General features: G+C 42.3%; 1 protein-coding gene across 5 annotated transcripts; it reads right to left on the reverse strand.

Annotated features, from left to right (window-relative positions):
• Positions 1-141: 141 nt before the first annotated feature.
• On the reverse strand, positions 142-12,195 carry aarsd1 (alanyl-tRNA synthetase domain containing 1). Of its 5 annotated transcripts, none has more exons than XR_010450205.1 (13): positions 11,770-11,986; positions 9,353-9,481; positions 9,069-9,228; positions 8,844-8,901; positions 8,561-8,717; positions 3,583-3,699; positions 3,245-3,375; positions 3,050-3,116; positions 2,869-2,960; positions 2,472-2,526; positions 2,208-2,302; positions 1,862-2,042; positions 142-1,692 (listed from the first exon to the last, which is right to left on the reverse strand). XR_010450205.1 is itself a non-coding variant. In XM_064924082.1 (12 exons), exons 2-12 carry the CDS (start codon positions 9,443-9,445, stop codon positions 1,916-1,918), a joined length of 1,152 nt encoding a protein of 383 aa, XP_064780154.1. In that variant the 5' UTR covers positions 9,446-9,481; positions 11,994-12,195; the 3' UTR covers positions 142-1,915. The 5 variants fall into 5 exon arrangements, 3 of the variants coding, with proteins under 3 accessions (XP_064780154.1, XP_064780152.1, XP_064780153.1); XR_010450204.1 differs by having other exon boundaries at positions 1,829-2,042; XM_064924082.1 differs by lacking the exon at positions 11,770-11,986 and adding an exon at positions 11,994-12,195 and having other exon boundaries at positions 142-2,042.
• Positions 12,196-12,913: the final 718 nt, after the last annotated feature.

The raw sequence follows: 12,913 nt of genomic DNA on the forward strand, positions 1-12,913 counted from the left end.
CATGTGCTATTTATCTAACACTACTAAACATACTGTTAGGTATCAGTTCAGACACATTCTACATTGTTTGTTTCCTATCATTAATGACACAAATTACTGATAAACCATAAGTCCACAAAAACTTAGAAAATGCAGCCATGGTAAAATGACCATTTTTATTTAGCTAGGCAAGTCAGTTAAGAACAAATTGTTGTTTTCAATGACAGCCTAGGAAGAGTGGGTTAACTGCCTTATTCAAGGGCAGAATAACAGATTTTTACCTTGTCAGCTCGGGGATTCGATCGAGCAATCTTTCGGTTACTGGCCCAACACTAACCACTAGGCTACCTGCTGCACAATCATGACATGGTTTTCAAACCCCAAAATCAGTAGCTAACAATATGAGTCAAACCAGTTGTCAACAGGAAATACGTTTGTAGGGGTTGATTAAAAAAAATTGTTAGGGCAAATCAATTCTGACATTTCAGTGTAAATTACAAGGTTTAGAAGCATTTGTAAAGCTCAAATACACTAAGTTTGCATTCCTGCAACAGGGTGATCAAATGAAGAGCCTACATCTGTATATGGAACCCTGGACTTTGGCCTCACGCTCACTGATTACACAGGTTCACACGTCACACAGCCGTCACTCCCTGCAAATACGTAGAACTGACAGCCTTGGCCAAACCATCAATATTTGACTGGCAAGTTAATTGACAAGGTCAGTCCTTCTTTTGGTTATGCAACTGCAGACCAAATGAAAATGACTGTCCAAATGTATATACTTTACTGAAGGTGAAATATACAAAATAATCAAAAAAAAAGACTGATAAGCACAGAACAAATACAATTTAAAAGGATAACTTCAAACATTCAAAATTAATGCAATGTTAATCATGCATTACATGGGTGTGCTTCCTTAGTCCAACATGTTAATTTGTACATTTTCCATGACTTGTATTCATGAATATATCTAGTATTCTTATTCATAATATTTACAGCACCTTGATTTAGACTGTACACTGTGGTCATCTCTGAGGTCAGAATTATCGTTGCTTAGCAAAGCACAGGTTGACTTTTACTGAAATTAATCTTGTCGTGGATGCAGCTCTGCAGTGGTCACTAGCTGGCACAGCCAAAGCCATAACATTTTATTTTAACCTTAATGCCTAACCCTTGCCTTAAATTAAGACGATTTAGCCAATTTTTGTTGTTTTCATTCATTTATACGATATAGTAACAATGTACACCGAGTGTACAAAACATTAGGAACACATGTTCTTCCCATGAGAGACTGACCAGGTGATTCGAATCAAATTTTACTTGTCACATAAAAACAAAATACTGCAAAGTTGCCCAAGAGCTAGAAGCACGGCCTTTTTGATTTCTCCTGTTAAATCCACTTCAATCAGTGTAGATGAAGAGCAGGAGACATGTTTAAGAAGTATTTTTAAGCCTTGAGACATTGATTGTGTACGTGTGCCATTCAGAGAATGAATTGACAGGACAAAACGATGTAAGTGCCTTTGAACGGGATATGGTAGTAGGTCCCAATGCAGAGCCTCTTCAGTGGGTCAAGAACTGCAATGCTGCTGGTTTTTCCCACAAGCAACAGTTTCCTGTGTGCTTCCACCACCCAAACTGTGGGAAGCATTGGAGTCAACATGGGCAGGCATCTCTGTGGAACGCTTTCAACACCTTGCAGAGGCTAGTCTGGGGGCAAGGGGGGGGGGGTGCAACTGATTAGGAAGGTGTTCTTAATGTTTTGTACACTCCATGTACACAGTTCCTTGATTTAGACTGTACACCGAGGTCAGAAGTATCATTACTTAGCAAAGCTACAACCTACTAGGAAAGCTGGTCGAGAACTGCAGTGGGTCACCTATGTTGTCTGTATGTAGTTGTGGTCATCATGTGCTTGAGTTTCCAGTCATCCTTACTGCTCGTTCTTGCAGTGTTCCTGTATTAGGGCCTCCACCTCCCCTCGGCGTGCCATGCTGTTTACTTTGCCCTGGAAGCGCCCGTTCTTCCCAGCTCCTTTGCCCTGGAGCATCTCCAGCACTCTGAAATACAGACACAGCACGAGTCTGTTTGAGTCTGAAATACTATTTAGTTTATCCTGCAGAATAAGAGACCACTTTACATCAAGTCGAAACTCAAAACATCCAAGCTCCTGAACAGGAGCCAATCAAATGGATTTCCTAATGCCGAGCCCAATCAGTTCTTACCGTGGTCCCAGTTCAGACACTTTCCCACTGGGTCCTGCCAGCAGGAACAGCCCTGGTCCTTTCTCCTCTCCAACAGTCAAGAAAACCAACGTCTCCTACGAGACAAAAAAAAAAAAAGAGGGATAATGGTATTTTAAGTATTCACAACACAACTACTCTTAATTTCATGGTACATGAATCATGGTACAACACTACTTACAGTAAACCTTAGATGCATTTCACTAAAGCATATTAGACACGGAACATAAAGAGTAATAATCTTACCTCAGTGCCTATTTCATTGGCTATGATGCTCATGAACTCGTTGTCACCCTCCTTCCTAAACAGAGAAAAAAGGATCTTGACTATTTTAATAAACTGATTAAAATTGTCAATGACAGACTATCAGCCAAGTCATATCATCTGTCCATCAAAAAATAGAAGTAAAGAAAGATAAGACGTTTTTATTGTTACATACACTGGGTCGGTGCAGTGAAATGTGTCGCTATTGCAGTCAGCCATAGAAGCACAGCAACCCTGAAGCAAATGAGTGTCAAGTGCCTTGCACATCGACAGATTTTTCACCTTGTTGGCTCGGGAATTCGAACCAGCGAACTTTCGGTTACTGGCCCAATGCTCTAACTGCTAGGCTACCTGCCGCACTCTATGTGGAGACCCTCACTTGTGTAAGGTAAAGAAGTTGCCCCTCTCTGGGTTGGACTTGAAGTTCTGGGCTATTAGAACAGCCACGTCTCTCAGTAGGCCCAGGTTACTCTGTCAAATGAAAACAGAGTTTGTTTAATGATTAAATTGAAGGCAGAATAGGGGGATTTCAGAGCAACAGAAGGTTTTCAATAGCTCACTTTCTGTAGACCCTTAACAGTCTTCTGGATCTTGTCCACTGTATCAACATGATCATCTGGGCCCGTTCTGTCAAACACAGTCCAATCAAGTGTTAGAGACTTTATTTCTTAACATTATTGCATTTTTAAATCACTATATATAATTTATAGCACATTAAGTTCTTGCCACATTCAGCATTGCCTCACAGAACTCACTTGAGGAGGGATACCAGTGAGCGTTCTGTGCTGTAGCTTTTCTCAGCATACTTCAGGACCCGGTTTCCCACTAGAAATAACAGATTAGTTTTGTTCTTCTTTCCTTTCTCAGTCCCCAGGAGTTTTATGACCTAAAACACAGATTCAATTCTGTCAAAAGTGAGAGAAGCGTTACATCCATAAAGCCATATTAAGCTACATTAAAAATACAAGAGGTGAGCTACATATTAAACCCATCAGCAAAGTAGGAGGGGAGGCGGTGTGGTTAGGACATAAACATAACCCCATAATGTAAAGGTGACAGTGTTTGAGAGTTGTGTATGGTCTGGAGGTTCCACCTGTAAGTGACTGAGGTTGGACACGTGGGTCCCACAGCACATGTTGACGTCAATGCCCTCGATGTCGATGATCCGGATAGGCCCCGCTGCGTCGTCCGGGAGACCGCGACTCCTCACCTAGTAGATATACAACACGATGAGTTAAAATATACAGTAGTCATTCCACACAGCTCATGGGTAATACGTCACAAGGGAAGTCAACACAGCTTTGGCAAGACTGGAAACCTTGGGACAATAAGGTTCTATCTGCGCAAAGCATAGTTCTGAGATATTGAGCATCGAAGTTTTCACATCCCAGAACTGTTTTGTAGTGAATTCTTTCATAAACCATTAAGGTCGTTATCTAAAAAAAAAAAAAAAAGTACCAAAAGAGTATAAAAATCCTAAAAACATTTTTAGGGGGGTGCAATCGCAGATAGAACGTTATGGCTCTCAAATGTCAATCTGGGTTCAACCATAAGGTCACAGAATGTTTAAATTATTTCAATAAAAACTAGACATTTAACCTCTTGAAACTCCCCATCCCGGATCCGGGATCGTGACTAAAGCCTCAGGCTCATTAGCATAACGCAACGTTAACGATTTCTGAAAATCGCAAATAAAATGAAAATAATGCGTCTGCTCTCAAGCTTAGCCTTTTAACAACACTGTCATCTCAGATTTTCAAAATATGCTTTTTAACCATAGAAATGGACTAATTTGTGTAAGAGTATGCAAAGCTAGCTTAGCATTTTGAATAGCATTTAGCACGCAAGATTTTCACAAAAACCAGATAACCAAATAAATAAAATCATTTACCTTTGAAGAGCTTCGGATGTTTTCAATGAGGAGACTCTCAGTTACATACCAAATGCGCAGTTTTTCCTGAAAGCGTCTGTGTGTAGGAGAAATCGTTCCGTTTTGTACATCGCATCTGGCTACCGAAACGAACCGAAAATTCAGTCACCTACAACGTCAAACTTTTTCCCGAATTAACTCCATAATATTGACTGAAACATGGCAAACGTTGTTTGGAATCAATCCTCAAGGTGTTTTTTCACATATCTCTTCATTGATATATCGTTCGTGGAAGCTTGCATTCTTCTCTAAATTCCATGGAAAAATACTTGCAGCTGACTTTTGCGCACCAATTTCGGCGCAGGACACCGGGCGGACACCTGGTAAATGTGGTCTCTTATGGTCATTCTTCCAATGATATGCCTACAAATACGTCACAATGCTGCAGACACCTTGGGGAAACGACAGAAAGGGCAGACTTACTCCTCTCGCATTCACAGCCATATAAGGAGACAATGGAAAACAGAGCCTCAAAAATCCTGCTCATTTCCTGGATGCCGTCTCATCTTGGTTTTGCCTGAAGCTCACGTTCTAGGGCAAGCACAGAAAATATCTTGGTAGTTCTGGACACGTCAGAGTGTTTTCTTTCGAAAGCTATCAATTATATGCATAGTCGAGCATCTTTTTTTATGTGACAAAATATCTTGCATCATCTGTGGATCTGTTGGGGCGGAATGCAAACTGGAGTGGGTCTAGGGTGTCTGGGAGGATGGGGTTGATGTGAGCCATGACCAGCCTTTCGAAGCACTTCATGGCTACCGACGTGAGTACTACGGGTGGTAATTATTTAGGCAGGTAACCTTCGATTCCTTGGGCACAGGGACTATGGTGGTCTGAGTGAAACATGTAGGTATTACAAACTCGGTCAGGGAGAGGTTGAAGATGTCAGTGTAGACACTTGCCAGTTGGTCCGCGCATGTTTTGAGTACATGTCCTGGTAATCCGTCTGGCCCCGCGGCTTTGTGAATGTTGCCTGCTTAACCATAATCTTCCGGCGCCGACAGAGATGGCCGCCTCACTTCGCGTTCCTAGGAAACTATGCAGTTTTTTGTTTTTTTTACGTGTTATTTCTTACATTAGTACCCCAGGTCATCTTAGGTTTCATTACATACAGTTGAGAAGAACTACTGTATATAAGATCAGCGTCAACTCACCATCAGTACGACCAAGAATATGTTTTTCGCGACGCGGATCCTGTGTTCTGCCTTACAAACAGGACAACGGAATGGATCGCATGCAACGACCAAAAACGACTCCGAAAAAGAGGGAAACGAGGCGGTCTTCTGGTCAGACTACGGAGACGGGCACATCGTGCCCCACTTCCTAGCATTCTTCTTGCCAATGTCCAGTCTCTTGACAACAAGGTTGATGAAATCCGAGCAAGGGTAGCATTCCAGAGGGACATCAGAGACTGTAACGTTCTGTGCTTCACGGAAACATGGCTCACTGGAGAGACGCTATCCGAAGCGGTGCAGCCAACGGGTTTCTCCACGCATCGCGCCGACAGAAACAAACACCTTTCTGGTAAGAAGAGGGGTGGGGGTGTATGCCTTATGGCTAACGAGGCATGATGCGATGAAAGAAACATACAGGAACTCAAATCCTTCTGTTCACCTGATTTAGAATTCCTCACAATCAAATGTAAACCGCATTATTTACCAAGAGAATTCTCTTCGATTATAATCACAGCCGTATATATCCCCCCCAAGCAGACACATCGATGGCTCTGAACGAACTTTATTTAACTCTTTGCAAACTGGAAACCATTTATCCGGAGTATGTGTATGTGTATGTGACAAATAAAATTTGATTTGATTTGATTTGATAGGGGGCAGCATTTTCACTTTTGGATGAATAGCATGCCCAAACTGAACTGCCTCCTCTGTCCCAGATTCTAATATTTTCATATTATTATTAGTATTGGATAGAAAACACTCTGAAGTTTCTAAAACTGTTTGAACCATGTCTGTGAGTATAACATAACTTATTTAGCAGGCGAAACCATTCAGATTTTTTGTTTGTTTTGAAGTCACTGTCTTTTCAATAGGTTTTCATGGGGAATCCAGAACTCTAAATCGACTTTCCTGCAGTTCCTACCACTTCCACTGGATGTCACCAGATTGTAGAAATTGGTTGAGGTTTTTCCTTTGTAGAATGAAGAAGTACCATAGCTCAGAACAAGAGTCACTTCATGTGTACCTTTTGATAGAGGCGCGTAACCAGAAAAGTAGCTTCAGTTTGTTTTGCTCCTGTATTGAACACAGATCATCCCATCTTCAATTTGATCGATTATATACATTTAGAAATACAAAAAGTTGTATTACAAAAGTAATTTGAAATGTTTTGGCAAAGTTTACAGGTAACGTTTGAGATATTTAGTAGCGTAATTTGGAAGCAGTGTTTTTCTGGATCAAACCCGCTAAATAAATGGACATTTTGTATATATATATATATCGACGGAATTAATCGAACAAAAGGACCATTTGTGATGTTTATGGGACATATAGGAGTGCCAACAAAAGAAGCTAGTCAAAGGTAAGGCATGATTTATATTTTATTTATTTATTTTTCGTTTTGTGTCGCGCCTGCAGAGTTGAAATATGCTACACTCTCATTGTTTACGGTTATGCTATCATCAGATAAGCATAAGATGCTATTTCGCCGAAAATACTTTTTGAAATCTGACATGTTGGCTGGATTAACAACGAGTGTAGCTTTAATTTGCTATCTTGCATGTGTAATTTAATGAAAGTTAGATTTTTATAGAAATGTATTTGAATTTGGCACTCTGCATTTTCCCTGGCTATTGGCCATGTGGGATGCAAGCTTCCCGCCTACCCCAGAGCATAATAGGCATTTAGGTCATCTGGTAGGCTCGCGTCACTGGGCAGCTCGCGGCTGGGTTTCCCTTTGTAGTCCGTAATCGTTTTCAAACCCTGTCACATTCGACGAGTGTCAGAGCCGGTGTAGTATGATTCAATATTAATCCTGTATTGACGCTTTGGTAGTTTGATGATGGGTCTGAGGGCATAGCAGGACTTCTTATAAGCGTCCGGATTCGTCTCCGGCTCCTTGAAAGTGGCAGCTCTAGCCATTAGCTCGATGCGGATGTTGCCTGTAATCCATGGCTTGTAGTTGGGATATGTACGTACGGTCACTGTGGGGACGACGTCGTCGGTGCACTTATTGATGAAGCCGATGACTGAGGTGGTGTACTCCTCAATGCTATTGGATGAATCACGGAAAATATTCCAGTCTGTGCTAGCAAAACAATCCTGTAGTGTAGCATCCACGTAATCTGACTGCTTCCGTATTGAGCACGTCACTGGTACTTCCTGCTTCAGTTTTTGCTTGTAAGCAGGGATCAGAAGGATAGGATTATGGTCAGATTTGCCAAATGGAGGTCAGGGGAGAGCTTTGTATGCATCTCTGTGTGTGGAATAAAGGTGGTCAAGGATTTTTTTCCTTCTGGTTTGATATGCACTGTCAACTGTGGGCCCTTAGACAGGTGTGTGTCTTTCCAAATCATGTCCAATCAATTAAATTTACCACAGGTGGAATCCAAGTTGTAGAAACATCAAGGATGTTCAATGAAAACAGGATGCACCGGAGCTGAATTTAGAGTCTCCCAGCAAAGGGTCTGAATACTTATAGAAATAAGGTATCTGTTTTTTCTTTTTAATACATTTGCAATCATTTCTAAAACCCTGTTTTCACTGTCATTATGGGGGATTGTGGGTAGTTCTTCCACGCCAATCTTGACAAACCATTTCTGTATGGACCTCGCTTTGTGCAGTCTACTTCAGTCTACTGCCAATTTTTGTCTATGGAAATTGCATGACTGTGTGCTCTATTTTTACACGTCAACAACGGGTGTAGCTGAAATAGAAGAATCCACTCATTTGAAGGGATGTCCACATACTTTTGTATATATAGTGTACCTCCATGTAAAGGACCACCTATAGAGCAACTACGCAATACCACATTTTTACCAAAATGTCAGATAGAAACGTATAGTCCCAAAATCGACGTGAAATATGGAGAAATTGTGCATAGTGACATAGCTGCCTGTATTGTATTATACTGACAACCTTTTCTCTGGTGCATTTTTTTGTGTTTTCTCAATATGAATGATGCCCACCTGTTCCAATGCAGGGTCATCTAAGGAGAGGACCTGAACAGCGATGGGAACATGAGCACGTATCTTCTCATTGACTGCTGCCTCGAGGGCCTTCATCTGGGCAGGCTTCATGGAGGGAGTGTCCAGCTCTATGGTGCTGCGCTGACGCCCCAACTCCCTGGAACATGCCAATTCAAGAGAAAGATTGATGCAAAAATGCTAACTTTAATTAATAGTCATGTTAAAAATTAAATTATGTAGCAAGTGCCTACAAGTGCAGGCACTGAAATCAATGCATGTTTACCAGGATGTGGTCTTGTACCCAAACATGGATTCTGCAATAGCTGTGATTAGATGTTGCCCTAAGGACCAAGTAAAAACAAGTCAGGATTTATGCAACTGTACCTTCAAGTAGGCTATACTGAACGCACCACTTAATCGTACTGCATAAATACATGGCATTGTTTCTGAGAAGCTGAATTGTACAGTTTTGCACTGCACATATGGTAAATCCTGTCTGTGCTCTTACCTGAGTGTTGCTGCATGTGGTCAAACCTCCGCTCCCAGTCCACCTTCAGCTGCACCTCCTGGCCCACCTCTAGAGCTGAACTCACAAAGTGCACAGCCTCAGCTCCCTGCCTCGTCACCCGCAGCACCGGCACATCTCCAATCAGCCCGTGGTCATCTGGCTGGTGATCAAAAATACTAGTTGTAAGCCTGTGTCCTACCACTTACAGCACACCACAACACCCCATCCTTATCTCACCAGAAAGAGGGGTAGTTCAGTGAACATTTGGACCTTCCTGTACTTACCTGACCACCTCCCTCAGGAAACAATATGGTGTCTTGGAGCTTGACATTGAAGCCTTTAACGGTTTCTTTCTTGCCATTGATTTCTTGTTTCATTTCACCAGGTGAGCAAGCCACCACTGAGGTGACAAACTGCAGAGAGAAAGACAATTTGCAACATTATGATGACAGTCAGTTGAAAACACCTAATTTATGCCAAGGAAAAATGTACCCAGTCAGTGACTCTGGCATTTGGAAACACATTTAGCTCGAACAACAGCTGGTAGTAGCACAGACAGAAGGTGCTTGTTACCAGTATATTTGGTAGCACAGATATCTTGGTTTAATTCAGTATCTTTGGTAGTAGCTATTTCATACATCAAAAGAGAGCTATGAAAGAAACAGCGGCTGTTCGGGCTTGAAAACAGGACTACATTAAATTTCATGAAGCAGAAAAACTTGCGTTAGGATCATAAACAAACAGACATGTCAGTTAAATCTGGTCTATGCCAGCTAGCTAGCTGTTAGCTAGCTTGATTTCAAATAAAAATCAGTCACACGCGCCAAAAACAACAGGTGTAGACCTTACTAACAGGCCCTTAACCAACAATGCAGTTCAAGAAATAGAGTTAAGAAAATATTTACTAAATTAACTAAAGTAAAAAACAAAACAAGTAACAATATATTTACATAACAATAACGAAGCTATATACAGGGGTCACCGGTACTGAGTGAATGTGCAGGGGACAGGTTAGTCGAGTTAATTTGTAAAGTGACTATGCATAGATAATAAACAGCAAGTAAAAACAAAGGGGGGGGGGGGGTCACTGTAAATAGTCCAGGTGACCCTTCAGTTGTTTAGCAGTCTTATGGCTTGGGGGCAGAAGCTGTTAAGGAGCCTTTTGTTCCTAGACTTTGCGCTCCGGCACCACTTGCCATGCGGTAGCAGAGAGAACAGTCTATGACTTGGGTGACTGGAGTCTTTAGCCATTTTTTGGGCCTTCCTCTGACACCACCAAGTACATAGGTCATGGATATCAGGAAGCTTGGCCCCAGTGATGTACTGGGCCATACGCACGACCCTCTGTAGCGCCTTACAGTCAGATGCCAAGCAGTTGCTCTCAATTGTGCAGCTGTAGAACCTTTTAATGATCTGGGGACACATGCCAAATTTTTTGAGTCTCCTGAGGGGGAAAAGGTGTTGTCGTGCCCTCTTCACGACTGTCTTGGTGTGTTTGGACCATGATAGTTCGTTGTCGATGTTGACTCCAAGGAACTTGGAACTCTCAACCCGCTCCACATCAGTCCTGTCGATGTTAAATGGGGGCCTGTTCGGCCCTCCTTTTCCTGTATTCCACAATGAGCTCCTTTGTCTTGCTCACATTAAGAGAGAGGTTGTTGTCCTGGCACCATACTGCCAGGTCTCTGACCACCTCCCTATAGGCTATCTCATCATTGTCGATGATCAGGCCTACGACTGTTGTGTCATCAGCAAACTTAATGAAGTTGGAGTCATGCTTGGCCACACAGCTGTGGGTGAACAAGGAGTACAGGAGGGGACTAAGTACGCACCCCTGAGGGGCCCCAGTGTTAGTCCCAGGGTCCTTAGCTTAGTGATGAACTTGGTAGGCACCATGGTGTTGAACGCTGAAGGGCAGTGTGGAGCGCAATTGAGATTGCGTCATCTGTGGCTCTGTTGGGGCGGTGTGCGAATTGGAGTGGGTCTATGTCCTGGTAATTAGTCTGGCCCCGCGGCTTTGTGAATGTTTCCTGAGCTTATCATGAGGTATTCTACCTCAGACGAGCAAAACCTCGAGACTTCTTTAATATTGGACATCACGCACCAGCAGTTATTGACAAATAGACACACACCCCTCCACTTGTCTTACCAGAAGTAGCTGCTTGGTCATGCCGAAACACAAGAGAAACAAGCCAGCTCTATATTATCCATGTCGTCATTTAGCCAAGTGTTGGTGAAACATAAGGTATTTAAGCAGTAAGGCCCGAGGGGGTGGTATATGGCCAATATACCACGGCAAAGGGATGTCCCCCATTGATGTCCAGAGGCTTTTTTCAGTCATAAGAGACGGTAACAGCCACATTACGTACAAAATTAGTCACAAACAATGCGAAAAAAAACAGAGTTGGTTAGGAGCCCGTAAACCGGCAGCGGTCCCCCATTATTGTGTGACTAACGTGCTTTTTGACTGACATTTCTTCATGGCATTGGAAGACTATATTTAGTGTAAACAATATTTCAGTCTGCCTGTCAACTACTAACGTTATCTAACTAAAGTAGGCTACACACACAAAGAGATTACAAGTTACTGTAGGAACGTTAACTAGCTAGCTGTAACCAGCGAACAGTAGCACGCTCCCAATTGTACCTGCTCTTTTAAAAAAGCACAAGGTAGACAAATGTTACTCTCTCTCCCTCATACCTCTTGCATGTAACAGTCCCTTTGACACTGAAACGCCATTGAAATAAATTTAAATAAATATAATGTAATAAATCTACGGTACACTATGCAGAAGCTCACTAGCCAGAACTTAATGAAATCACAAGTTGAACGGTGCAGCCCAATATGGCGACCCGACTGGAGTATGTGCAGCGATATTAGAGAAAGGAAGAGATAGGAATCCCTTTAGGCAATCAATGGAGGACCTTATAAGGCCCCACACAGCAATGTCCACAAAAAGCGTTCACGTTGTCATGCTGCGTCACGCGGTTGCTATTTGGTGTTACAGATAAATGAGTCAACTTGCATCTCGGAAAATAGTGAGATTTGTAATTTGTAAAAAGTTAGTTTATGCGAATGTTGTTGTTTTTGAGCTAGCGCCCATTCACTCCTTGAAGGAGAGCCCTCCTTGTCTCAATATACCAGAATGCACCGCGAGGCCCTTTGACGACGCATAGTCAACGTACACAATGGGCGTTAATACGATCTCAATTGAGTTTCCCCATCTCTTCAAATGTGTCTCTAGTATCAGTGAGTGGGAGTGTTGAAAGGAGTGGATCAGCTAATTGGGTAGATTTTTTGTCATTCAATATCATTTTTCGTCGCTGATTGAGCTACACCACGAGACGATACATCTGCGACCAGTGCACTGGTATTGTATCGACGTGTCTGAAAGTTGGCATTGCAAAATAAGTGGGTGGCTCACCAGCGATGGGTTTAAAACATTCGTGGATGGATGAACAGCGACGGGTGTAACATCAGCCCTCTGTTATTGGTTGGCCCGGCCAGATCCAGGTGCACCGTGGGTCAGTTTAATGTTTACATAGCAGTTTAAGAGAAATAACGTGGCAGGTAAGGATAATTCATGTAGAAGGTTAGGATAATTAACGTGGCAAGTTAGGAGAATGGCTTAGGGAAAATGCGACAGTTGTCAACAATATCAGGGTGACAGTCACAGTAAACACGCACATACAACTCACGAAGCAACAGTACACCCATTACCAATAATTTTAATAAAAAATAAACAACCGTCAGTTTCACAACTGTAAATGTACAATTACAAAAACAGAAGTCCAACCTCTCGCGGGAAGTTAGCATGAGGTAGTTGCTTGGTAAGAAACTGAAG

Source organism: Oncorhynchus masou, chromosome 18 (assembly GCF_036934945.1).
Source record: "Oncorhynchus masou masou isolate Uvic2021 chromosome 18, UVic_Omas_1.1, whole genome shotgun sequence".
Classification (NCBI taxonomy): domain Eukaryota; kingdom Metazoa; phylum Chordata; class Actinopteri; order Salmoniformes; family Salmonidae; genus Oncorhynchus; species Oncorhynchus masou.